General features: G+C 32.2%; 2 protein-coding genes across 3 annotated transcripts; both read right to left on the reverse strand.

The window, feature by feature from the left end:
• Positions 1-3314: 3314 nt before the first annotated feature.
• LOC107938728 (aspartate-semialdehyde dehydrogenase) lies at positions 3315-7855 on the reverse strand. The gene is made up of 7 exons (XM_016871964.2): positions 5699-7855; positions 5068-5154; positions 4921-4965; positions 4738-4833; positions 4528-4629; positions 3689-3843; positions 3315-3605 (listed from the first exon to the last, which is right to left on the reverse strand). The coding sequence occupies exons 1-7, from the start codon at positions 6254-6256 to the stop codon at positions 3524-3526; spliced, it is 1125 nt and encodes a 374-aa protein (XP_016727453.1). The 5' UTR covers positions 6257-7855; the 3' UTR covers positions 3315-3523.
• Positions 7856-8087: 232 nt separating this feature from the next.
• Positions 8088-24014, reverse strand: LOC107938742 (ADP-ribosylation factor GTPase-activating protein AGD4). 2 transcript variants are annotated; one of them, XM_016871976.2, is made up of 19 exons: positions 23858-24014; positions 23561-23637; positions 22783-22883; positions 21015-21085; positions 19988-20050; positions 18757-18801; positions 18157-18222; positions 17202-17249; positions 17003-17098; positions 16870-16911; positions 14645-14860; positions 14394-14525; positions 12947-13162; positions 12444-12530; positions 12070-12324; positions 11049-11167; positions 10450-10540; positions 9458-9915; positions 8088-8504 (listed from the first exon to the last, which is right to left on the reverse strand). In XM_016871976.2, the coding sequence occupies exons 1-19, from the start codon at positions 23903-23905 to the stop codon at positions 8393-8395; spliced, it is 2343 nt and encodes a 780-aa protein (XP_016727465.1). In that variant the 5' UTR covers positions 23906-24014; the 3' UTR covers positions 8088-8392. The 2 variants fall into 2 exon arrangements, with proteins under 2 accessions (XP_016727465.1, XP_016727466.1); XM_016871977.2 differs by lacking the exon at positions 23858-24014 and having other exon boundaries at positions 22783-22878; positions 23561-23584.
• Between the last annotated feature and the right edge of the window lie 2020 nt (positions 24015-26034).

The following is a 26034-nucleotide window of genomic DNA, read 5'->3' on the forward strand; positions in this document are numbered from 1 at the left end:
TTTTAAATTTTAAATTTTAAATTTAATTAAAAGTATATAAAATATCAATTAAAAAAAAAAATATATATATATATATATTCATTAATTTTTGAATAGTGAAATGAATTTTTTGGGTGGGTAAAGACAACTAGTAAATAGGCTTGGATATGAATTCTATTTAGAATTGAATGGAATCGGACACCTCTAATCGCTATTAATGAATTTTATAATTTAAAAGAGTTGAATTAATTGATTTACAATATTTTTTAAATATAATTTTCAAAAAAAAAAAAAATACTTAATCTATATTATATGTCTATAATATATATATAAACATGAGTTTGACATATTCAATAAAATTGAGTGTCAGTCAGTAACATCATCCAGTCAAGAAAAACTATTTTATACATTAAATATAGTGTAAATATTTAATTATAATTATTTTTAAATGTCAAACCCTATTTGAAATTAACTCATTGTAGTAACTGGTATGACCAACTAATTCTATTAACTGCTTATTTAAAAGTGTTTGATAAAACTTAACTGATAGCAAAAATGTTAATATGTGTAAAATGGCAAATAAATGCATGACACATTTTATTGTTAATTATTTGTCTGTTTATAATACTTCAGTCTTTTTTGAACAATCATGTGGCAAATGGATAAATTTTTTAGCAAGCATGGTTAGATATGTAATTTCACATATCTCATTCTCAATTAACTGTGAAAAAATTTACTCATTCTAAAGTTTTAGTAAATAGTATGCAGTAGTTAGACATATTAAATAAAGTACATTCTAATAAAAATTACCTAAAAAAAGGGGCTGGTTAGGATTAGTAAGTTAGAATTATACAAAAAAAAAAACCAAACATAAAAGCAAGTTTGAAAAAACTTTTAAACGAGTGAGAATATATTTTATTTTCTATTGTATTATTAAATTAATTTTAAAATAATATAAAATTATTAGTTAAAAAATTGTGGTAATTTAAAAATAGAGTTATTACTTTAATATAACTCTAAACATAATATATATATAAATTTTGTGATAATTATAATTTAATTTACCAGTTAAACAATTTTGAGGTAAAAAAAGTTTTGTTAATTTTTTTTTAATTATGCTCATTTTATTTAGGTAAATACTTATTATTAGAATAGAAGTCTAATACCTTAATTACCACTTAATTAATATTAAAGTTATATACCAATTAAAATTTAAATTTAAATTTAGCTTTATAAATAACATGCAAATGTTTTTGCCACATCAACACTAAAAGTGGCAACACCGATATTTTTTTTATTTATTGGTGTCACCTATCAATATAGAAATAAAACTTACAAAATATGTTTTTTATAGAACCAAAGTCTTATTTATCTTGTTTTCTTAAGCGATATGATATGTGGGATATGAGTATATATAGACTTATAATTCATTTGCACATTGTTCCTGGAGAATGTGAGATTGCTTACTCTTTTAACTAACAACATAAGATTAAAGGCTGCACTATATTTTATAATTTTTTTTATTTTCTTTCATTTTTTATCATGAAAATTTTATACATTATCATATTTGTTTTATTTTTCATTTTTATTATCATGTATTAATTTATATTTAAAAATATTATTTACACTTGCAATTTTTTTTATCATTTTTTATAAATAACAACATAATATTAAAGGCTACACAAACTTGTTTTATCTATAGGAATATAGAGAGTATTCTAGAATATATATTAAATTGAAAATAAAAAAATACGAATGTAGAGTGTTGTATTTTTATTTTTATATTGAAATTTTGTATATTTTTAATTAATTTTGTTGAGTTCATTTCACTTAATTGATAACCAACTTTGGAGTTTTAGTATTTGTGTAAACATTAATGAAAAATATTATATTATTTCATAATTATTACAAACAGCCATGTTTGTTCGGTTATTATTATTATAATAATAATAATTATTGTTATTGTTATTATTATACTATTGTTGTATAAAATAAAAGTTGGAATAAGCAACCTTCAAATTATATATTTTTTTGTTAGGTATTTAAATTTTTTTTGTCAAAAAACGATCTAAACAATAATTTCATAACTATTATGGCCTATAAAAAATCTTTCAACTAATTAAGAGTTTATACCTTACATTTTTAATAATATTAAAAAATTAAATTTAATTAAAATATTATTTAATAATCTCTCTTACACACAAAAACTTCACCTTTCTCTTTTCCTTTTTTTAAACTCTAAACATGGGAAAAAATATTGGCGTAAGAGTAAGTAATCTTACATTGTTTAAGAACAAGTTGTAAATAGATTATGAGTCTATATATATTCATATCTCACATCTCACATCGCTTAAGAAAACAAGGGAAATGAGACTTAAGTCTATATAAAAACCTGTTTTGCAAATTTTATTTCCACATTAAACGGTGGCAATATGGCATTAAGAAATAAAAAAAAATTATTGGTGTTGTCACTTTTAGAGAAGTGTTTTCGTAAATTTCCCAAAAATCGGCCTAATTAGGTAATCATTTTAAAAAATCGACATCTATGAGTATTTTAGTCAAAAAATTACCTAAACTTGTCAGGATTAATAAATTAGAATTATATAAAAAATAATGGAGCATTAAAACAATCATTCTTCAAAGAAGTAATATCAAATCATATTTGAACAATGTCAAAAAATGATCAAAGATTGTTTTAATTGATGATAATATAATATAATATTATGATTTTTTTAATTTTTTAAGTTGTTTTTACTTTAAGTACTCTTTAAAACCATTTGTTTATCTATTTGTTATTTGTTTGGTGTTGGAGGAAAATCTTTTATGGGGTTTTTTTTTTTAAAGTCAAAATTTATCAATTATTTTTAATCACTATTATTAAATGTATTTATTAATCTAGTGTAAATGTTTTTAATATTTATGATGAACTATTATTATAATAGTTACAAATTACCTTAATTTTTTTAAATTAATATTTATACAATGATTTTAAATAAATTATTTAAAAATTAATTAAAAAATTAAACGCACAAAATGCAAACTAATAAAAATTAAAAGTGTGGCACGAAAATAGATTTGATAAGGAGCTTTCTAGTCGTTTAGACCGTGCTAGCGTTGAGAGCCATTTGCGGATGTTGGGTTGTCGGAGGATTTCTGCGTAGGTTTGGTGGATTTCTATTTAGTGTTGAGGGATGTCCCATTTGTAAGGACACGACTTCCTTCAAATGATTATCTTATGGTGTATGGTCAATTCAGTTAAATAAGCATGACCACAATACACAGATGATGGCTTCCACCTTTACAATGCAGCCTCTAAGAAGATTCTTTGAACAAAATTTCCCTCCAACTGAGGAACATTAATTAATGCACCTACATATACTTTGAGATACAAGACCTCTAGTTGTTTATGCCACAAAAACACCCTCAAAATTTTTTTCAGCTCTCCAAAACATGATACATGTATTTTTAAATACCAAAATTAAATAAACTCAACACAAGTGAAATCCGAATCTAATTGCCTGAATGAATTTACCCCCCGGCAAGATCATAAGAGCAACTCAGCAATCTGAACAGCATTGAGGGTGGCTCCCTTCCGTACTTGGTCACCACAGACAAACATGTCCAACCTATTATAAAATTTCGTATTCACATCAAAATTATCTACAAGGGAACACACACAAAAGAAATGTAGGGAAATGAGAAAATTTACCCATGATTGCCTTCTTGAGACACATCCTGGCGAATCCGGCCAACCGCAACCTCATCTTTGTTTGATACCTCCAATGGGGCTGGGAAGCGATTAGAAGTCTGATCATCGATAACTACTACCCCTGGTGCAGTTTTCAAAATTTCTCTTGCAGTGTCCTGATCAACAATTTCCAAATAAAGAATCAAGATAAAACCAATGTTATATTTATCATGAAGAAGAATTATTAGGCCAGAAAACAGTTTGTTTGTCAGTGCACAATTTCTCTACAAGACCAAAGCAATAAACAAGCTTCTAAAACCCCGAACATTCCAAATTTAGTTTCAATGTGTAACGGATACTCTCATTTCTGTTGCAGTCTGCCCTCTTCCATATAATACAGGCCACTATGATTAGGGATGATATAAATCAAGGTCCAAGGCCGTTCTTCTAGTACTGTACATTTTCTTATTGAAACCAACATGCTAATATATCATACTCAAACAATAGTTGTCTCCGACAATGTGGCTTGAAAGTATGAACATGAGATGTTTCTGCCATATGAACATGAGATGTTTCTGCCATTTCTAATTTCTCTTGTTCTAGTCATAAAATTGAAACTAAAATGATGAAAGGAAAAAAAAAAAAAAGTGGCGACAAACTCATAAATACAAGTAAAATGAGAAGAAGCCCTAAAAACAATTAACAAAGAGCTTCAAAACTTGAAAGATGATGCAATGCATCTAGAAGCTCAAAACTAGCTATAATGACAAGAATAAGTCAAATGTTTGTGGCTTTTTACATTACCTTTATTTCATATACTGATGATACAATTGCAAATCTACAACTTATTAAAATATTACCTCATCAAGGGGCTTCTCAAACTGAAGATTCACGCTCTCAGCATGAGCACGCATCACAGGCACTCGTATGCATGTAGCAGTGACTTTAACATTCATGTCGTTCTGATTAAAAAAAGGAACAAAGTCATGCAAATAAAACATGCCTCTCTCAGATGATTGTTCTTCACAATAGATTTGATGATTTATACATACAGAACACTGATTACTTACCCAGATTTTTCTCGTCTCTTTTACCATTTTCATTTCCTCTTCGTTATATCCATTCTCAAGAACCGGAGCATTATGTGAGAACAAATTAAAAGCATACTGCATACATGCAAGAAATATGGGAAAACTGTAAGAAGCATGGCGAGACGAAAAGCATTTCTCACAATGTAAGAGAAATATGCATACTTGTTGTTTAAAGATATTACAAGTTGGTGGTTTCCCTTCCAAGACCTAAAATAATGCAGCAATTAACCAATTTAGAAGAATTATCAAATTATCACATAAAATAGGAAATAATAAAATGAAAAGGGAAAAGAAACTGAATCAAATAACCTCACGGGTTTGAAGCTCAAGCTCATGCATAGCAGCAGCACCAGCACCACTGGCTGCTTGATATGTACTGACCACCATCCGAGTCACCTGCCGCACATCATGAATAGAATCAATGTTTCAAGCATAAATTGTCGGATGTTTAAGTTGCTTGATGAGGGAACTGAAACTGGCAAAAAGCTCTAAACAATGAACAATACATATCCTACGCTAAAGACTAAAAACATATAGTTTTCTTTCTCAATATCTCATGTAAATTTCACACTATAAAATACAAACGACACAAAGCATTATACCCTACTAATTGAAACTCTCATTATTCATTTCTTACTTCATGTCGTCAATTTCTTAGTAGAATTCTAATTCATGCAAGTGTTTCTATATATTTGGAGGGTCATATTCTCATACTCATATACGGGAAATAGGTGTAGGACATGGATATTTCAAGAAAAATGAAGATTCCCGGCATCATAGTTTTCAACTGCAACTTCTAACAATCATCCATGAAATCCAAATTAAAGCATAAAACAAACAATGCAAAACTAAATTCTACAATTAATCTACCAATCAAAAAGCTTAAATATTTAGAACACCCCCCAAAAAATGAAATGAAATGAAAATTTTTAAGTTATACCTTAGCATGGCGATGAAGAGGGGTAGCAGCCATTAAGCAGATAATAGTAGAACAGTTCGGGTTTGCAATCAAAGCACCCTTCTTATTGCCAATTTTAATCCCGGCCATTGCTTCCGGATTTACTTCAGGAATAACTAATGGCACTCCATCAACCATTCGAAACGCTGAGCTATTATCTACCACGACGGCGCCTTTATCAGCCGCAATGGGACCGAACTGTTTGCTTATCGACCCACCAGCACTAAAAAGCGCGATGTCAACGTCGTCAAAGCTGTCGGCGGTTAGTTCTTGGACGGTTAAGGTGCGGTCTTGGAATGAAATGGACTTCCCAGCGGAGCGTTTGGAGGCGAGAAGCTTGAGGGACCGGTAAGGGAAGTCACGGTCGGAGAGGACGGAAAGAAATTCTTGGCCGACGGCGCCAGTGACACCCACGACGGCGATGGAGGGGCCTGATTCTTGGAAAGACATGCGGACTTTGGTGGGGCATTTGTTGGTTTGAAGTTTGGGCTTGGGGGTGGATAGAAAACGTGGTTTGAGAGGGTGGCTGAGAGAAGCCATTGTTATGAGATCACTGAGATGTAAAAGGTAGAGAGAATGGGAATGGAAAGGGTGGTAGCGGCGGCGGTGGTTTGGAGTGATTGTTACGGTGCAGACTGCTGCTCTTTTTAACTTTGATTTTCTTATTGAGACATGCAACGAGTACTAATCTAATACAACAGCATAAGGATTTTGGGTGTGTGACATCCAAGTTACAAATAATGTTAAAGAATTAATTATTAGTGTAGATTTTAAAGGTTAAAGAACTTATGACCCGCAAATTTCTTTTATTTAATGAACAAAAGAAAAATTCACTCCTCCTAGATGCAAATTTAGCAACAAAGTTCTTCACAGCCTCAACCTCAATCCAAACAACTAAGCTATTAGCAAAACTCAAACCTAAACTACATATAAAATAATAAACACCTTTAATTATCAAGCCATTATATAAGTTCCATTAAGTATTTATTTTTTTATAATAAAACATGAAAAATACCCTTTTAATTTCAAATTTATTTAATATAAATAAAATTTTAAAACTTTTATTATCAACTTTCTTAATTTTCCAAAAACTTATAAATGGAAATACATTTTCGTCATTAAAATTTTTAATGTTTTTCTATTTTAATAAAATAAAACGAAAACCACACTTTCATTCAAAAAATCAAATTAATTACCCCTCCAACCAAAAAGTTACATTCATTACGAGATATTTTAGAAAAAAATAGATAATTATAAGTTAAAAATTATTAGTCAAAATAATTTTTATATTCTTTTTCATATTTGTAAGGATTAGAAATAGAGTCGCTTTATAGTTAAAAACAAACTTAAAAGAACATTTAATTAGAACTTTCCTAATTTCCAAAGCATCAAATTTTCAAATATGCTTGACTTTTCTAATTTTTCAGAACATTTTAAATAGAATAATGAAAACGTTTTCTTTGCCAAAATTCTCATATATTTTTATTTTCAAAATTCATTTTTTTCAACGGTGCTTGATTTTCCAACAAAATGAAAACAAAAATAATCCTAGTATCTAAAACCATTCTTGGTTCAGTAATTCTAATTAATTGTAAACTTTATAAAAAAATTTTAGATAATTGTTATGTCCTATTAAAAGATGCCAGTTAATATTTTTCTTAACAATACGCGTAATCATTCTGTTCATATTCTTTCTGGTTGTATATTTTATAGTATCGTGTGTTTCATTAAAGTGATTTCTATAACGTAAACAGCTATTAAACTAAAAATTTAAAAAACTTCTGAAGTTAAACCAGTCTAACCTCTTAACTTCCAATTTAGCTAATTAAACCGACCAATTCAATTATAATAAACAATAAATATAATGAAGTTTATCTATCTCTCTTCTCTTTCTAATTTTCTGTTTTGAAATAAATGACCATTTCTAAGCCGAATCAAAAGTTTGCTTCTTTTTTCTTTCTTTTTTAAAAAAGGGAAATCATGGAAATAGAAATAGAGGGGCACTGAGGGGGCATATTTAAACCAGGAATAAAATACTGTTGGAATCTTCTAAGGCTCGTTGGAGCCTCCCAAGTGCATAGGAGCGCCTAAAATTTGCTCTGAACTGCACCCAATAATTTCTAACAAACTCTTACAAGATTTTGGCGAAAAGTATTCATACATATACATCTATCACTAAATCAAATTGCTCGTTTAACGTATTGAAAAGTAATATAAGGGGATGAAAGCTATAAAATCCAACGCCACATACATTAGGTAAATCAACATCAATCACAAAACTCTTCCCTACGACAGAACACGTATCCCAATCGAATATGAAAATGGATCTATAGGGAAATAACAACAAAACCCCGCCCACATACCTTCAACATAGTATAATATACCACCACTGCCCCTCTATTTCAAGTTTACCCTCAAGTTCAGGGACTGTTAGTAAAATACAATCAACAGAGAAAATCATCCCACCATTGCAAGCACAAAGTGAAGGCTCCAAACAATTACCATTCAACAATACATCTAGTTTTAGATATTATACGATAAAAAATTCGGTAATGACGACAGATTCCAAGACAATAGCAGGTTCTTGTTATGCTACATGGAACAACAGTCAACATGAGTGGAAACTATGGGGGAGAAAGCAAACTTACAAATTTGGGGTAACCCAAGTTTGTTTCACTAGCTTTCACTTAGCAAAATAAAGAGTTCCTCGTCAGCAATGGCTCCCTTTTCCATAGCCCTTTCTAAAGCACTTAATCCACCCCAATCTTTAATTGTTGATCGTGCGCCTCTGCATTGTATTGCGAAATTAAAACAGTTTATCCATTTGAGATGAGATTAACAAATAAAGCAATATATTAAAAGTGATACGTAGCTCATCCTTTTATCAAGAATCAGAAGAGCAATAAATAAGGTGAATAATGCAACCTATTACCTATATAAAATAGATTTATGAAATGACTTGGTCTGTGGTAAAGCATCCATCTCCAAATTAAATTTCATTTAAGTTCAACCAAAATTAAGCCATGAGTATTCCCACAGCTCTACAACAAACAGCTTCTCAGTTACAGGTATTATACAATTCTCTGGTCAAATTAGAAAGATCAGGACCTCCAAGTGAAAGAAGGCTATATACCAAAGGAAGAATTTTAACATTAGAATTATGTAGCTAATATATATTTGACGTGGGACTCAGCACACACCTGCACCACATGATGGCTCTGTCTTCCGATGAATTCTCATCAAGGTGAGTCACACTATTTGGTATACAGTATCCCTGTGCAACCAAGTCCACATGATAGTGTCTCCAGAGTGGGCTATAACAACTTCATAGTGAAGGTGTATCGAAGACCCACACTTCATGTAAATAAACTAGAGTTGTCTTGGGCATATAAATATATAAAAGGCGAACACCCCCACATAGCCCAGTCTTTTGGGTTGAAATCCAGGCTTGTAACAAGTGGCATCAAACCACTCTGGGGGAACTGTGATGTCATAGATTGCCCAGGAGAGCTGTTCTGGGGTGCGCAGGTGTATGCCAAGTCTAACATAAGATGTGTCTACAGAAATATTGGGCATAAGTACAGGTACGGTCACCTCACCCAATGGGTAGTAATTTGGATTGAGACCAGGCTAAAATTAGTATCCATCATTTGGACTTAAGGCATGCTTTGATTGTGTCATCTATTTGTCAGAAATATCAGATTCTTGTGGATAAGTAATTACGCAAAATATGCAGCCTACCTTCTTAGTAGATGCTTTGCCAATCGGTTGTTCCCTTCAGAAATGCAATGGTGCAAAGGAGTTCTGCCATGGAAGTCACGCATATTTATATCAGCACCAAATTGCAGCAACAGCTCAACCATCACAGGATTGCCACGTTGGCATGCCAGATGCAAAATGGAACAACCTTGTAGACAATTCTCTGGCTCATTTGAATCCTTGATTCTTGGACAGGATGATGGATCCCTTTCCTCTTTGTCGCTATCAAGTGATGAGTCTTGTGCATCAACAACATGGTGATACAACTCAATGGTAAAAACATCATCAAAGGTGGTATTTACAATATTGGTGTCTGATATTGCAATTAGACGATACACTTCTCGTAAGTTATCAGCCTTAACTGCTTGCCAAATGTTAGCAGAGTTTGGAAGAACCCCAGATTGCACTGCATCTCTGACAATTAGCAATTTCTCAACGTACTGGTTAAGAGAAGGAAAAAAGTTAGGCTTTGTATTGGAAATCACAGCATTTCTTATCAGAGGAATGCAGGAAATGAAAGACTACCTAAACAGCATGGCAATTCGCACTTATGCAAAATTGCAATAGTCTAAGGGGACAGGTGTGTATGCAAGTTCACCTGCTTTTCAGCAGTATACATGAATGCTACTGAGGGTATGAGGGGCAAAGAATCCAACATGAAATGATCTTGAACATGAGGAATAACACATAATATCCTAAAATGGTTTATTCCTTTCTAGCGTAAGAAGCCAAATAATCCATCAATCAATGTACAAAATGATTACAAGTAGCAGAAGACTAATATTCACACAATACTTAAGAAGGAGGTGAGTATGCAAGAAGAGGCTTCCTGCTGACTGAAAACCCAGCCAACTGCCCCTTAAATGGAACAGTAGAAGGAGAGCAGAGATGAGGCAGAATGAATAAATGCATTGTTTGTTAAGTATGAATTTTGATGCATGAACATCAAAAGAAAAAGAAATCCAACAAAATACCTTAGCATTAATGTATTTCTCTCTATGGGAAATCGGATCTTTGGCGCATGGTTTTGTTATTGATGTGCCATGAGCATTTGATTCATCCACTCTGCGAAGAATTACATTTAGCATGAAATGGAAAGAGGTTTATTGTATCGCTAGGTACTAGGAAACAAATAAGCTAACAGGTCAACCATTCATTGATCATAAGTTAAACCACTATCAGCTTTTGATTTCCTCAAATTCACTCATTTAGAACGTAACCAATTATCATGCTAACATATCTAACAAACACAATGCATCATTTTAGGAAATTTTTGGCTCACATTTTAGGGGGAAAGGGTGTGTTATAGAGTAGGACAAAAAGAAAGGATGTGATAACTCCTACCAAATGTCATATTATACAGAATAAACAAAAACAGAATGAGGGTTTTACTTTTCCCAAAAAATATAGAACAAAGCAGAACAAAAGAGAAAAGGATATTATACAGAACATTATTTAACAAAAAAGATAAGCTTTTCCAGTTTAAAGTTCATTATAAGAAATAGCACTACAAATTAACAAATCAGTTAGGTCCCCGCACTTTCATTTTCTTGTTAGCCTGAGGAAATCTTACCTCTCATTCTTCTGAAGCGAACCTTCCCATACAGAGTTACAGTACGCATTACCCAGAGAACGAAATAATTCCACAATTGAGGATTCCCACACTTTGACATCTAACGTCAAAGATCTCACCTGCATTGAAAAAAATAGTATATTTTATGAATGAATCTTAAAATAAAAGAAAAGTCATCATAGAAATTCCTATCAGCTGTCTCCTTATTAGTACTTTGATTCTTAAATTTTCTTATTATGCTTGTAAATATAGCAGGTGAACTTTCATTCAACTCATAAAATTCAGAGGTTGGAGCTTTACAGCATGACTCATATAAAATCCACCATATTTTCACAGATAAACAACTTGTAAATCAATGACAGGAAAATCATTTGGAAATATAGAAGGTTTGACATTGTACAACAGAGTATCCCAATAGCCTGCTGCAGCACCCAAACGTGTAGAAAAACTACTCAAGTCAATTGCAGAAGAGGTAATTGAAAGTATAAAAGCAGGTTTGAATGTACAATATTTTCTCCTAACAGATAGGTTCAACACCCAAAAATGTTGGAGATGAAGGGAAGTAAATACTTAAAGGGATCATAATTTGATATTCAATTCAATTTCAACAATCTAAAACGAAAGACTTCTTACCTGGTACACCAACTGTATAGGCAGTAAAAATTAAGACATGATATATAATGCATTAAGTTCAGTTTCATGAAACCAAATGTGGAAAGTGTAATATCCAAAATAACGACAAGGATAGGACGAAGCCTTTGCTGCTACCTAATATCGTTCAATCTCCCCACTATAGCCTATAGGAATAAATTTTCAGTAGCATAAAAGGAACTACATCAGAGCTAAAAGTAGACACTAATTTTTAGTAATATCAAAGAGCATAACCTACATGTGACTAAGAAGTCTTAAACAGGTTGAAGACCAAATATAGAATATTAACTAGAAACTGAAAACCAGCATAGCAAAATTAATAAAGAAAAGAAAAAGGGAGGTCCCTTTCTCTTTGAAGAATAAATTGCACCTTTGAAACGTGTACACCAAGATTACGGTGAACACCGGAGCATTCGATGCATAATAATATGCCAAGATTAAGAGATGCCCAGTCTGGTTCTGGAGCATTGCATTCTGCACAAACATCATTTCCAGAAATTTCTCTGAGAACAGCTGAGACAGGTTTTGCTCTGTTGCTAACTCGGTCAGTCCCTAAAGGAGGAAGGCTATTAGGTGACCTAGCATTTGAAGACGCGCTGTGAGAATAATCATTATTCTCCACATGCTTTTTTCCCGAATGCAGCCACAACAGACAACCAAATCACCATTAGTAACAATTTAATGAGAACTGTTGCTTCAAAATCACAGAAAATGGAAAAGGAATGGCTTCAAAGGGGAAAAAACCTGCTGCCGGATACGATAATTGAAAAGAGATGTAATAACTGCAGTTATTTTGTTAACCCAGTCCATCCTATCTGCCCCATTTTCAGCCTGCCCAGAACAGAGACAAAATGTACCAGCACAGATATCATGAGGAAAATAATACTATCTAATTCAAATATAATTGTAATAATTGTTTCACAATTAAGTTTGGACAAGGGATTTGATCCATGCTTTGTTCTCCTTTTAAGGGCACTATATCAAGCCATAGATCATCAGGAGTTCAAAATTTGGACAATTTTAAATAACTAAAATTAAGGTTTCATGAGAAAATTTACGATACACATAATGTCACAAACAAAAATCAAACGATAACACCAAGAAAACTAACCCCTTTTTCATACTATATATGGATCATAATGCGCCTTTTATTTGCTTTATACTATCTCTTTGATTAGTTCAGTAAAGTGAAGGGGAAAAAAGGGAAAAAAAAAAAAAAAAAACCTTCAATGACCAATCAATGTCACCTGCAATGTGTATGTTTTCAGTGGAGATATGATCCTGAAGCAAAGCCGTAAATCTGTATCTTCCGCATCCATTTTTATTGTTGAAATACGAAGATCAATGGTATGGTAGCCCAAAGTTTCTTCATTAAATGATGATGACCTATTATGATTAGCATGAAATCTTGAAAATACACCACTGTTGTGTTCAGCCGAACCAGTATACTGATGCAGAGAACCCTGGAAATAAAGCATATAAAGTAAATATCATCCCTCATCAAGATATTTTTCAATTCATTTTCAAATTGCTCTATTGTCTAACCTAAGAATCTATGCAATGCTTCTTTCATGGAACCATCTATTGATTGCAATCTACTATCTATACATTTCATGCTTGTTGCATTTCAATTTCAAATTAACTCTATTATCTGCATAACTAGACAATTTGAAAATATAAGAGAAAACACTGAATCAAACAGCCAATTAGAGGGAAAATGAACCACTTGAATATATTATATGGGTTTCATGTTGCTGATATGTACATAAAAGTCTCCTGTATAATGATATTCATTCAAACAGGAACAAACATGGGAAACAGCGATTGCCCGTAAGAATTTTGCCCTAAAATCTTAAAGAATGAGTTCTGAGATAGATAAACACCATTGAACAAGCAGTCATATTTACTGCAGGTCAACATTTTATGATGAAATATAATTGTGCAACTTAGAAGCCTTTTTCTTTCTCTCTCTATCAGCTAAACATAACATAAGACAACTCACCAGTCTAGTATTTAGTAACAAAGTATAGAACAGAGCAAGTTCATGCAGGTTCCCAATGAACAAGGAACTCGAACAGTTTGGAAGATCTGGCTGGAATACAAGGTTAAAATTATCTTGACTTTTCACTTTTCAGAAGTTAGATGCAGCAACTTCGTAAGTTTGAGCATATCCTGACTACATCATGTTTTGGGTTAATAGGAGAGAAGAAGATAGTAAATATATGAAGTGCTTTGACAGGAAGTACAGTCTCTCCATTTTAAAGTTAAGAGTTTTTGACACACATTTTTATCACTAGAATCATGTAGAATAATATTAATCATTCTCATTTCTCTCCAATAACCAAATGGAGAGATAAAAAAATGAGTCAAAAGAAAAACTGTATGTCTTCCCTTTTCACTTCTCCCCCGAACTTGCTATGTGAATGAGAAATAATAATTTCTCCATTTCACTTCTTTTCTCTCTATATTTTCTCAATCTGAAAGACACTGTTATAGCACAACAAAACCATATAAACACTCAACTATCTCGTCACACACCCTCAAATTTGTCAAAACAACTGATTAACAAGCATCAAGACCAAAATCCAGATACATGCTCCCATTATCCATAATCATATTTAAAAGACAACATGTTTCATGCTAAATCATTAAACTTGATCAACCAAAGACAGTAATAAAGACAACATAACATACCATTGGTTCAGTACCCTTATTCCTGTAATAGTATAAAGTTCCTTGACTATCAAGTACAAAGAACCTCCTGTTCCAGTCTCCCCTCAAACTTGAAGGGCGCTTTAACAAATATCCTTGCTTGATTACCTGGACCTGCAAAATGAATGAAAAAGAAAATATTATTTCATTCTCGAGTAAAACTGTTGGTGAAATAACATGATGCCAATATGATAAAAAAAGAAAACAGAAAGTAATGAAGATCAATCACTCACCTCCCCATTTGTAAAGGACTGCATGATTGCCTCTATGTTTTTGTCTGAATTCACGCCAATAACATGAATGCCACCAGAACTTGTTGAAGGCTCAATATTACCAGAAGCTCGTAAACTATCTATCTCGGCTTGAGTCCTGAATTCTTGAATACGTTTTTCAAGCTTATTTTTCTCAGCATTTGCTAATTCTTTTGCTTGTTGAGCATATGTCAATACCTGTTATATCAATAATATTAATTTAAATTAGAGGACAGACAGGTTAACGGCATGGGATCCCAAAGTCACCATTTTGAGATGACAAGTGTGCCTGTATTCTACACACAATCTAAGATCATCTGACAGAGATGGAAATTATGCATTTATATAACACAAACATAAATGAATACTATTGCATTCAGGAGACCAAATCTGTTTTATATGGACTTGGTTAAAAACATCAGATACAAGTATGCACCCAGATGTCTGATTTGTCTTTTGCTAAAGTTCCAGACTTATGGATTTGAACAAAAAGTGTCCAAAAATAAGATATGCTACATGGACACTTAAAATTACAAAAATATAATATTATTGGTAAATTTTAAAAAAGAAAAACCCAGAAAAGACTTTAACAAAACTCTTTTGAATTATTTGTTCTTTTACAATATAAAGACTGCATACTAGTTGGGCCTATGCTGACCAAAAATTGTGCTGGCGTAGTGTAAAAGTGTGACCTTGAATTGTGCCTATCTAATTTAAGTTTAAATTGTGCTGGCATAGTGTAAAAGTGTAAGCTAGAATGCACTTGGTATTTTATTACTAGGAGTTCTGAAGACCATTAAAACAAAATCCAAATAACTTTGATTGAAGAAGTCACATTAACCCCTTATATCCTGAATCTGTTGCTCTTCCTCTTATTTAAACTTTCCCTTCTTCCACTTATCATTTTATCTTTTCCCTCTCTTTATATTCTTTTCTTGTTCTACCTTTACTTCCATAGGATGTTTCTTTGATTTCTCTTTTCCTCTTACTCTATCCTTCGTGAGTGTAATTTTATTGTCAATAACTGGGTTTAATCTGTTGTATTTAATGATATTTAGTTTTATGCCAACCCAAATCCTCAAAGGCAACAATTTTTCTTAAGCCAGCAAACCCAGTATCACCTTTAGCATCCATTTTGATGTGGCTTAGGGAAGAAAACAGCAGTAATTAAAGAATTAGGGTTGAACATACAAATAGGAAAGAAAATGGAATTCTAGAAAATTTAGGGTTATAGAAAACCTCCAAATTTTTAATTGGTTCAAAGAAAATAATAAGAATAATAATAATGATAATGGCTGTAAAGCCTACAAGTTATTTATATAGGTTTTCTTTCTTGCAAATAAAATTTTATTCCTAGCCCTAGATTTAAACCCTAAAGATACTTAAAAATACTCACTGTTCAAAGTATATCTAAAACTAAATATTATAAAACTGAAATAATAAAATATTATAAAATAAAAAAAGCTCCTGCATCACTAGTTTTTTTCTTTTTACTTCTGAATTGATAATTTTCAAGAACCGAAACAGTAAGACCACTGACTGCCAAGTCCTTCTGTTCAACACCATATAGGACTAGTTTTCAGCACTCATTTCCATTTCATTCATGTCAACACAGTAAGGTGCATTAAATAGCTGAGCCTGAATAAAAAACTATGAAATTTGTGATACAAGAATCACTAAGAAGGATAAACCATACAACTAGATGATTCTAGGATATATGATAAATTTACAAGCATTGCACAGACAGAATATTCTTTGACAAGGTAACCCCCAAAAGAACAAACACACAAGAATACAGCTATGTGTGTCTTGTGTGTGCCAATCTATTTACGCTTTGTAACTAAAAACACTTCTAATCATATGCTTGACAAAATAAAACAGGCATGCAAACAATATCCACACTAGCCTCTAAAAGAATAAACAGTATTCAAATAATTGTATGGATTATTTATATTGATGAAAGTTCTTTTCTAATTTCCACTACAGCATCCAACACTGCTGTATTCATACTTCATAGGCTCGTAGCTAATTGCAGAGCCAACTTTTCTATGGAAGAATTTCCGAAACCATTGATTCTACTTACTACATATCATTGACTTATTTTAACATTGTGGAGCACAACCATCATTAAATAATTAACTCAGCTAATGGGTAGTGGCAATAAACATTTCTCCCATTTTTTCTAAATAAATAATGTAATATATTACCTGGTGAATAAATGGTTCCAACTGGCTCAATAATTCATACCCCTGAGACAAAAGCAATCAATCATATTCAGACCACAAATGCAACATGCATAACTAGCAAAAAATAAAATAAGTCATAAAAGAAAATACAAACCAGCTTAAAATATCTAAGATGGCCGTCCATAATTGCACTTATAGATTCTAGAAACTCGTACTTCTTTTTTGCTTCAATATTCATTAGAGAATTTACCTGTTTTCCTTAAACCAAAAAGAAAAGTCACGAAATCGTGCATGAAATATAACGAGAATTGAACATAAATAAGCAGGGAGTTTCACAGTCGAAGTGAACATACTAAATTGAAGCGGGTTCTTTCAAAAGCAGATTTTGAATTCTCTAGATCCTGTGAAAAACAAAATCCAACCCAACCCAGAGCACAGCCAGGTTAGTTTTATTAAGGAAAAGACAACTGCTCTGTACAGAAAAGGTAGGATGTTATCATGAAAAACACAAGAGATGTGGAAAAGATATGGCATAATCTGAACACAAAATGCATCCATTACCAAAAAAACAAAGCTACTTTAATACAAGGGAATGATTAGTTAGTTAGGTTCCAAATTCTTGAAGAGAAAGAGGGAATGATTAGTTACTTACGGGATCTTGGAAAGAATGCTCAAGATTTGCACCTAACGTATCTAATATTTGCACCTAATATTCAAGATTTCACCTAGTGGACTCAGAGGTATTTAAAATTTTATCAATGCAGATCAGAATAAGCTATCAGATACTGGAGACAACAGAATAGATACCTAAGCAGAAAAGACCAGATTGTGTAAACATTCCATCCAGGTAACTAGAAACATACTTTTTCATATTAAGGTGAGCAAAGAGAACGAATCAAGCAGATAAGTTTTCAAGAAAAAGGCATAACATCAGGATATATTGTTCAAATACAAAAGAAGTACAATTATTACAAGCTAATGTGATATCAGATCCATAGTTCAATGATCAAGAGAAACATGTGTTCTCTTTCTTTCTGATGGTACAGAAACAGTTAAATATTTACCAAATAATGGACCAGATTCAAAATGACAGAAAAGTGAGAGAACTAGTGAAAGACAAAGAGGATACTATACGAATATCATCTCTCAGCCTTCTTTAAAACAAGTACAATAATTACATCCTGACTAAAGACTCCGTTATGAAGAGTCACTTTCATCATAAAGAGATAATCAATCAGCTGGTATTTTTGTATGACTGACCTGTAACAAACATGTGGGAAGTCAATAATTAAGTAAGGAAGAGCATACCTCTTCTAGCACAGCAACAACATCTCCTGGTGTGTTCTTCTTCAAAGACACGAACTTTTCACGTGCCTGGCAGTACAGAGCATTTAGCAAAAAGCATTATCTACTAAAAAAATCAAGGAACATGATGCTTTTAATGGTTTTATTATGCTTACTCGGTGATTTCACATTAAAATTTAGAGGAAAAGTAGCTAATATTTAAGACTAATATAAATCCATCCACATAACTTTTGAATTCACCGCACTTGTATCAGTAAATCCACTGGAGAACATTGAAGATAATAAACTAGCAACTAGTCTTTTTGCTGCAAAGAATACTCAAGAGTTTATAACACAAAAGACATTTCATCAAGTTGCTCAATCAGTTTCTCAGTTATTCATGGCTATTAGTTAGCTCTTGATTTTTAGAAGAATTCTGTGGTAGCACAAATAACAGTCTGCTTTTACCAAATAATTGGTTAGTTCCAAAATTTACTCCAGATGATCTCAAAGGTAAGGGAGTGAAAGAGCGAGAGAAATGGTGAAGGAGATACGAACTGTCATTAACATAAAAACCCAAAATTAACTTCATGTCAAAAAGTAAGTTTCCATAATCTTCAATACCTGAGAATATCCATTCGTAGCTTTGTCAAATCGTTGACGAGACTCCTGAAAAAGACAGGAGGACAAGAGCTGTCATATAATTTTTTTTTTTTGGGGGGGGGGGAGGAGGAATGAAGACATGAGTTTAGCTCTAGACTCTAATCTGATTAGCAAGAAAAAATCATCATAAAAAATGTTGCGCTACTTTCATAATGAATGTAATCAATATGTTTTCCCATCCGATTCAATCTCCACCCTGCACACCCACCCACCAAACTCCACCATCAGAATTTATTGTATTCTGACAAGACATCTCAACCCAAACTGCAACTATTTGGCCTCCACAACTATCAACAAGTCAATCCAAATGTTTCATCCACAACAAGTTCTTATGCAGACAGTATACAATCCCTCCTAAAAGACCATAATATCCACGATTTGGATAAGAAACACTGTCGTATGTCCTCTGTAAAAATGAAACATAATATGGCTCAATGTTTCATTCTTCTATTCATTTGAGGATCCCATTTTTCCTGACATTCTGAGTTTCATATTCCCAAGTGGATTACTCAGGTTTGTTCTAGACGGCTCCACTATCAAGACAAGAAGAAAAAGGAAAAGAGGTAAATTTAATGTAAAAAGTAAAGGAATATTCTTACTTTAAGTGCATGGATTAAAAAAACATATTTTTAGGCTAACAACAAACTACATGGCTACGTAAGGAGGTAGGATAAAGGAAAAAGATAAGCTTCAACCCGAAACAAGGGAGATGAGAAAACATAAAACACAAACCATAGAAGTAAAAAGACCATAAAAGAGTATGTAATAAGTTGTTTATAGTGGAGGAAATACTTCAATGAGGCATGCTCCCCCCTCTAAAGTGTCTCAACTTTTCCAAACATAGCACATGAATAGACTAAAGCAAAAATGACAAGTGATTAAGTTGGTTATAAACCAAAGTGGTTTGTTTAACAAAAAAAGGGTCATCCTGTGCCATCCAATGTACCTAGATCAAATTTAAAGATTCACAAGAAAACCCGAGGAAAGTGTGGCAATCATTGCCAATCCCCCGTGCAAACACATCCAATTTTCAATGCAGAATCTCAACAAGGGAGTAATCAAGTTAATCTCTAAATGACCCAGACTAAATGCGGCAAGTTAATAACAACTTCAATTCCAAATTGATGACCAAAACCACCAAATTTAGAAAAAAGGAAAAAAAAGAAAGAGATAGTAGCTAAATTATCTTCACCTTTGCATCTTGCAAATCAACAGTTGTAAAGTGCATTAGCCGATCAACTAACACATGCTCCACCTGTAATGGATATTCAAATTTCAAAATCAGAAACAAAATTGAGCATCCCAAACAAAATAAACCAAAGATAAGTTACTAATCTCTTCGGCATGTAGATGGCATGAGGTAAAAGGTAATATTGGTTCTCCCATATAAAAATTGTTTCTGAAGTCATGCAGCGGGTGGCCTCAAGATTGTTAGCCTTCAGGCATCACATATTTAATGCTCAAAATACTATGATATTAAAGAGTAAGGTTAACTAACCAGATTGAACAAAAAGACATCTGACAGAAAACGTAGAATTTACAAAGTAGTTGCACATGTACAAATTAACGTGTTAAATAGTTTTTAGAGCAAAGCTACAATCTGACCAGGTGAATCTATTTTTGGTAGAAGATATAATTCATAAGACTGTTTGTAATAAGGTACAGGTACCATACATAAGTGCACTTAGCATGTTTTTTAAAAGACAACTGCAGAGGTCTTTGATTGTTATCACATGTCACCTAATTTCCTCAATAGAAGCAGGTTAAAGGAGTTGATGCCTTATATAGGCAAACCTTTTACAAATGCAAGCTTTTAAGGTCCATGATATATATCAACTAGGAGCTTATCCACAATTAAGTATGTCTTTAACACTCATGTTGGGAGTAAATGCATGGTGATTATGACATCTGACACAAACTTTTCCCATGTAATTTCATTAAGAAATATCACAAATGGTTTATAACATCAAACAGCTTAAAAATAAACACACGCATATCAATCCTTAGAGACCTATGTATACCTGAGGCACCAAAACTATGTACTCATGCACCAAAACTATGTATACTTGAGTTGCCAGAGAAAATAACATTAAGTAGAAAGTTGGTAACAAACCAGATACATTCGTAATAAGCATTAATAAGACAAAGACTATGTATCCCAGTCTTATTCAATTGCAGAAGAAAGAATTGCTTTCTCTAGATGGTAAATTGATACCCACTTGTGAAAAAAGCAACTCCTTATAGCTAGCAAGCTCACGAAAGGCACTGATGAACTTGGACATGATCGGCCCTACAAAAGGAAACATTCAAACTTTCAGATAGGTAGTTCTATCTTCAACAGCACAATTTTGAAATCAGGCACATCATCTTCTCTATTTTCATTTTACATCTTAATCTTTGATGAGTAAATTTGCGTAAGCCACAACAAAGGGGGGAAAACATTATTGGAACCTATATATGGCCATCACATAAAGAAATAGATAACCAGAATAATAAAAAAATAAAGCATCAATTAAAATTCTCAACCTCCTTGTACAAGAACAGTAGAGAAAAAAATCTCAGTCAACAAACAAGCAAGCTCCTAAGAAGCAGTTTAGTAAGAGGAAGGGAACCTAAAAGCTTAACCCTTATTAGTAATTTAATGGAACAAGAGGATAATCTCCCCATCATCTTCAGGAGGACAACTCAATCATCAGAAGAGTTTTAGCCAGCAATAATAACGAGTAGGAATATAACACACAATCATTGCCAGCAGCCAAAGAATGAAACAATGAATCATAGACCACTCTTTCACCATATCCTTTCCCCAAAAAAAGAAGGCTTATATACCCTATGCCTTCAGAATTGATTAAAATCTCCTCAAGCAAAAGTTCCAGGCAGCTTTCAGACAATGATCTTGAGAGGTGCTATGGCATTCCAGACGCTCATCTAAATATAATATTTTACAAGCACCAGCATCAGTAATTTGTCATAGAGCGCAATGCCAAATCTTCCTAGCACAACTTTTGGGGATTTTACATAGGTCAGAGGGTTAGTTAATACAGAGAAGTAAAATCATCCCAACTAATGGGTCTGTAGCTTCTTTCTACAGCTAAACCAAGTAACTAAAAAACAAAAGCTTCATTGGTCATTAGTAATGGTAGAATAGGTTCTTAGGTTTCTCCTGATCCACAAGAAAGTATTTTGTATATAAGCATCTGAAACACAGGGAAAGCTAACCTGATAGAAGCTTCTTATTACCATTGTACTCACCCATATAATTCAGCCCCACGATAACATGTCTTTCTACCACATATTTCACATCGGCCACACAACCCTACAAGAAATTATTGGGATATTTTCCTAAAAGTCTAAAACCTCAACTGGATAACATAACTTCTAATCTAGAATGGGAAACATCTTTTAGTGAACTAGAATATCCTGAGATAATCTGGAGAGCTAAATGCATCCACTTGTGATCCAATCTTGTTCAGGCTTCAGTCCCAAGAGCTCTACCTTTAAAGTTAAGAGGTCAAATATGTTGCATCATGCCTACATCAACAACTCTGAATAAGAGTACATAGTTCTAAATATGCACCAAATAATCTGCAAACCAACTTCATTTCCTAACCAATTAGATCTCCTAACTTTTTTTCTTTTTTTTTTTTTGCCTTCATGTTTTAATTACATTATACTGTAATAAACGCAAATCAAGTGGCCAAAAAGCAATTACCATTTAATAGCATTTGCTGTGCAAAATGGAAAAATAAAATTTTGTTAAATGGTATTCAGCTTTTGGCCATTGATTATACACAGTAGTTTACTTGAGAAATGTTATTTTGGCAGTCAGTAACACATACATGCAGAGCAAAATGCACATTTGAATTCATATCCAGTAATTAACAGAATTTGTTACACTAGAACCAAAACTTGTTAACATTAACTAGCAAGAAACAACTAGGCTGACTGGTGATGTAGTCAAAAAATTGAATAAGAGACATTGGCTACCTCCTATGGAGGCACTAAGAGGATCATCATGTCCACAACCAAATGCTTCTAAAGACTCAGCGAAGCTATTGTCTGCATTATATGCTTCTCCAAGAGCTGCTCTGCAAAGGAAACAGAGACGGAGCAAAATAAATAGATAAATACACATATGAAGAGAGAGAGTGAGGAATCTTAGATAATTCTTGTATTTTACAACTTAGGTATCTAAAACGAGCCCTTGAACCTTTTTCTCATGTTTTTATTTATTGGTTTTGGGCAATAATATAACCATATACTGCTTTCTTATTACAGCTGAAATTATATAACAGTAGCAAAGAGAGAGGATAAATTCAAGGTTGGATGCTAAGGGAAATAAGACCAAATTTTTGAACCCTCGAGCTCCAAGCTTGCTAAGAAACTGATGCTTTTGCATGTAACTTTGGGCACATTCAGAATATCTTTTGGTCTATGTTACTTGAACTCGAGTGTGGTATATGTTTAATCTTCAAAAAGTTTTTGATATATTCAGAGGTTCAGTGGAGGGTCATATCCCCATGCCCTAGTGCAAATGTGTGTCAGACATGGGTAATTAAATAAAAATGAGTAACATAGTTGTAAATTATTATCGTCTGGAAGCAACAAGAGAAATGGAAATCAATCAGAACAACCCTAATAAGAATGAAACTTACTAGTCGGAAATCATAACCTCCGTAAATTATAACAGACAACAATTTAATCCAAGCATTTGTAGCAGGAAAAAATGAATAGGTGAAAATAGAAAGAGAAAAAGTATGCATACATATATTTTCTACTTCCTTCGGTCAGTACTTGACAGCGGTTTTTCAACTCATCAGCCATCGACTCCAAAGAACATACCTGTTCAATCAACAAACAGAAGTTGTTTACTTTTCAGAAATAAAGAAAACGGAACAACAAACTGCTACTCAGCAGAGATTCAACGGAAATTTGATTATTCGGTGAACGGATTTACACTCGACTAATTAACTAATGAAACAAATTTGAAAAATAAACAAAAAATAATTCTGGAATCAGAAAGGTCAAATAAAGTCGAGAAAAAGGAGAATTCTGGAGTTACCTGCTTTTGAAACATAGGAGAATCTTCTAGCTTGAGAAAAGCCGCCATTGCTAATTTCGAATCTCAATACTGCAAAATCTCAGGGTCTCAATCTCGGATCCAGAAACGAAAATCTTTGAAAGCAAAATCCTTGTCGCTGTTGAATTAAATAAATATAAAGGTAGGATAACTCATGTTTGGTATCATATCATGTGTTTGCCGGTCATGGGTCTCTATCTGGGCCTTCATAGTTTGGGCTTAAAACCTACTCTATATTGGGTTGGACCATCAGGTGGTTAATCATCTATAAAACACAAAACTACATTCGGTTAGCGAGAATTTGAATAGTTACTCGGGAATAAAATAAATAAGTAGCAGTATTATCTTGATTGACTTGAGTAAAACATGTATACCATTGCATTGTTTGGGCGTTAGTATAGAAAAAATTCGTTTGTATTTTCGTTACATATTAAATTTATAATATTTTTATAATATTAGTTTTTTTTAAATTTTATTTTTTTAAATCATTAATAAAATAAAAAAGTAATGTAATTATAAATTATTTGTAACATTCTTAAAACCCCTTAGTCAAAAATAATATGAGATAGACTTTTAGTGAAATAAGATATAAAGAAAGTAAGGGATTAGAGAAAAATGAAATAAGAATTATGTTGTGAAATATTAATTTGAACTAGGGAATAAATCATAAAAGTAAAATATGTTGTGAAAATTTTTATGATCCAAATGTAAATATTTAAAATGTGAGGGGTTAAAATATAAATATGAAAAACTTGAAGGGCCAATAGTGAAATTATTTTAAGGATGAAAAGGTCCAAAAGGATTAAATTGAACAAATGAAAAAATGAGAAGAACTAAATTATAAATTTTACCAATAAGATGTCATAAAAAGGATGGAATTGTAGAGAAAGAATAAGGTAAAATAACCATTTCTTAAATAAGATAATTATGGGAAAATATATTTGGTTATGGACAAATTTGAGCCATTAGATTAAATTGAAAAATAAGAATAAATTGTGACCAATGGATTGAAATCATGACTAATAGATTTTTTATAATATTTTAATATTAATTAAGAGATTTTTTTACCGAAACATGAATGAAAATTTTTCATGCTTCATCAGCGTCCATCACTAGTATAAATAGGGGAACTTTAGCTTTTTATGCAACTTAATCCTTTATCATAAAATTCTACCATTTCTCTCAAATTTCTTGGAAATTTCTCTAGGCACCAAAGAAGAAAAATGAAAAAGAAATCCTAGAGAGTATGTACATAAATTTAGAACAAGGAGTTAGTAGATGGAAGTGGAGAAAATTTTGAAAGAAAGAGAAGGATGGTCATGATTTGAAGAAGGAAAGGAAAAGAACCAAAAAAGAAGAAATCTTTGATAAAAGAGGTAAGTTTTCATGTTAGCTTTAATTGTACTTCAAAGAATTGAGTTAATTGTGTTATGATTAGAATGCATACTATATGAATATAAATAAAATACTATAGTAAGTAAATTTATACAAAGCATCAAGTTTTCACGGGAAAAATAAAGAGTATTTACTAAAACAATTTTAGATTGTAGCAGTAGCTTAACTTTGAAAATTAACCAAAAATTGTAAAAATCGAATAATAAGTTTAATTAAAAATGGAATTAAAGCTTACTGAGTCCAGTTTATCATAAAAGAAACAGTGTAAGTAGAGGAGTAGTACATTATGAGACATATGAATTTTTGTGAGACAATGTCAGAATGATTTTGGCTTCCTCTGTTCTAACTTTGAAAAATCATTATAAATTATACAATAATTTTTAGGAAATTAACTTTATATGGATGAAATCTTAATAAGTCTATTTTCAACAAAAACAAATGGTAACTTAATATGAGACTTGTACTAAAAGATAATAGATTTTTAGTAAAGAAGAGTCATAGTTGCTCAGCAGCAGAATATGGGAAGATTTGAAGAATAAACTATATTGATTGGCTTAAGTAAAAATTCTAAAGTTTTTATGGTAAAAATTTCAAACAAAATGCAGATATTAATTTAGAATCCTCTAAGCTGAGGTATAAATATTTTAGCGATTGTCACTCAAATGGACAGCCTTGATAAGAATATGTGTTTGTGATTAGAAAATCCTTAATTAATGTCATACATAGGCATGATATGTTAAGAGCCAAAGATTTATTTATATATA

This window comes from Gossypium hirsutum, chromosome A12 (assembly GCF_007990345.1).
Source record: "Gossypium hirsutum isolate 1008001.06 chromosome A12, Gossypium_hirsutum_v2.1, whole genome shotgun sequence".
NCBI lineage: Eukaryota > Viridiplantae > Streptophyta > Magnoliopsida > Malvales > Malvaceae > Gossypium > Gossypium hirsutum.

Coding starts and splice junctions, on each gene's coding strand:
- LOC107938728 (XM_016871964.2), bottom strand. CDS start 6,256: ATGGCTTCTCTCAGCCACCCTCTCAAACCACGTTTTCTATCCACCCCC. Junction 3,844..4,527: donor TTGAGAAGCCCCTTGATGAG/GTAATATTTTAA, acceptor ATTGTTGATCAG/GACACTGCAAGAGAAATTTT. Junction 3,606..3,688: donor TCTCAAGAAGGCAATCATGG/GTAAATTTTCTC, acceptor ATTTTATAATAG/GTTGGACATGTTTGTCTGTG.
- LOC107938742 (XM_016871976.2), bottom strand. CDS start 23,905: ATGGCGGCTTTTCTCAAGCTAGAAGATTCTCCTATGTTTCAAAAGCAG. Junction 11,168..12,069: donor TTGGTGTACACGTTTCAAAG/GTGCAATTTATT, acceptor TTTTCAATGCAG/GTGAGATCTTTGACGTTAGA. Junction 8,505..9,457: donor GCAAAGCATCTACTAAGAAG/GTAGGCTGCATA, acceptor AATACAATGCAG/AGGCGCACGATCAACAATTA.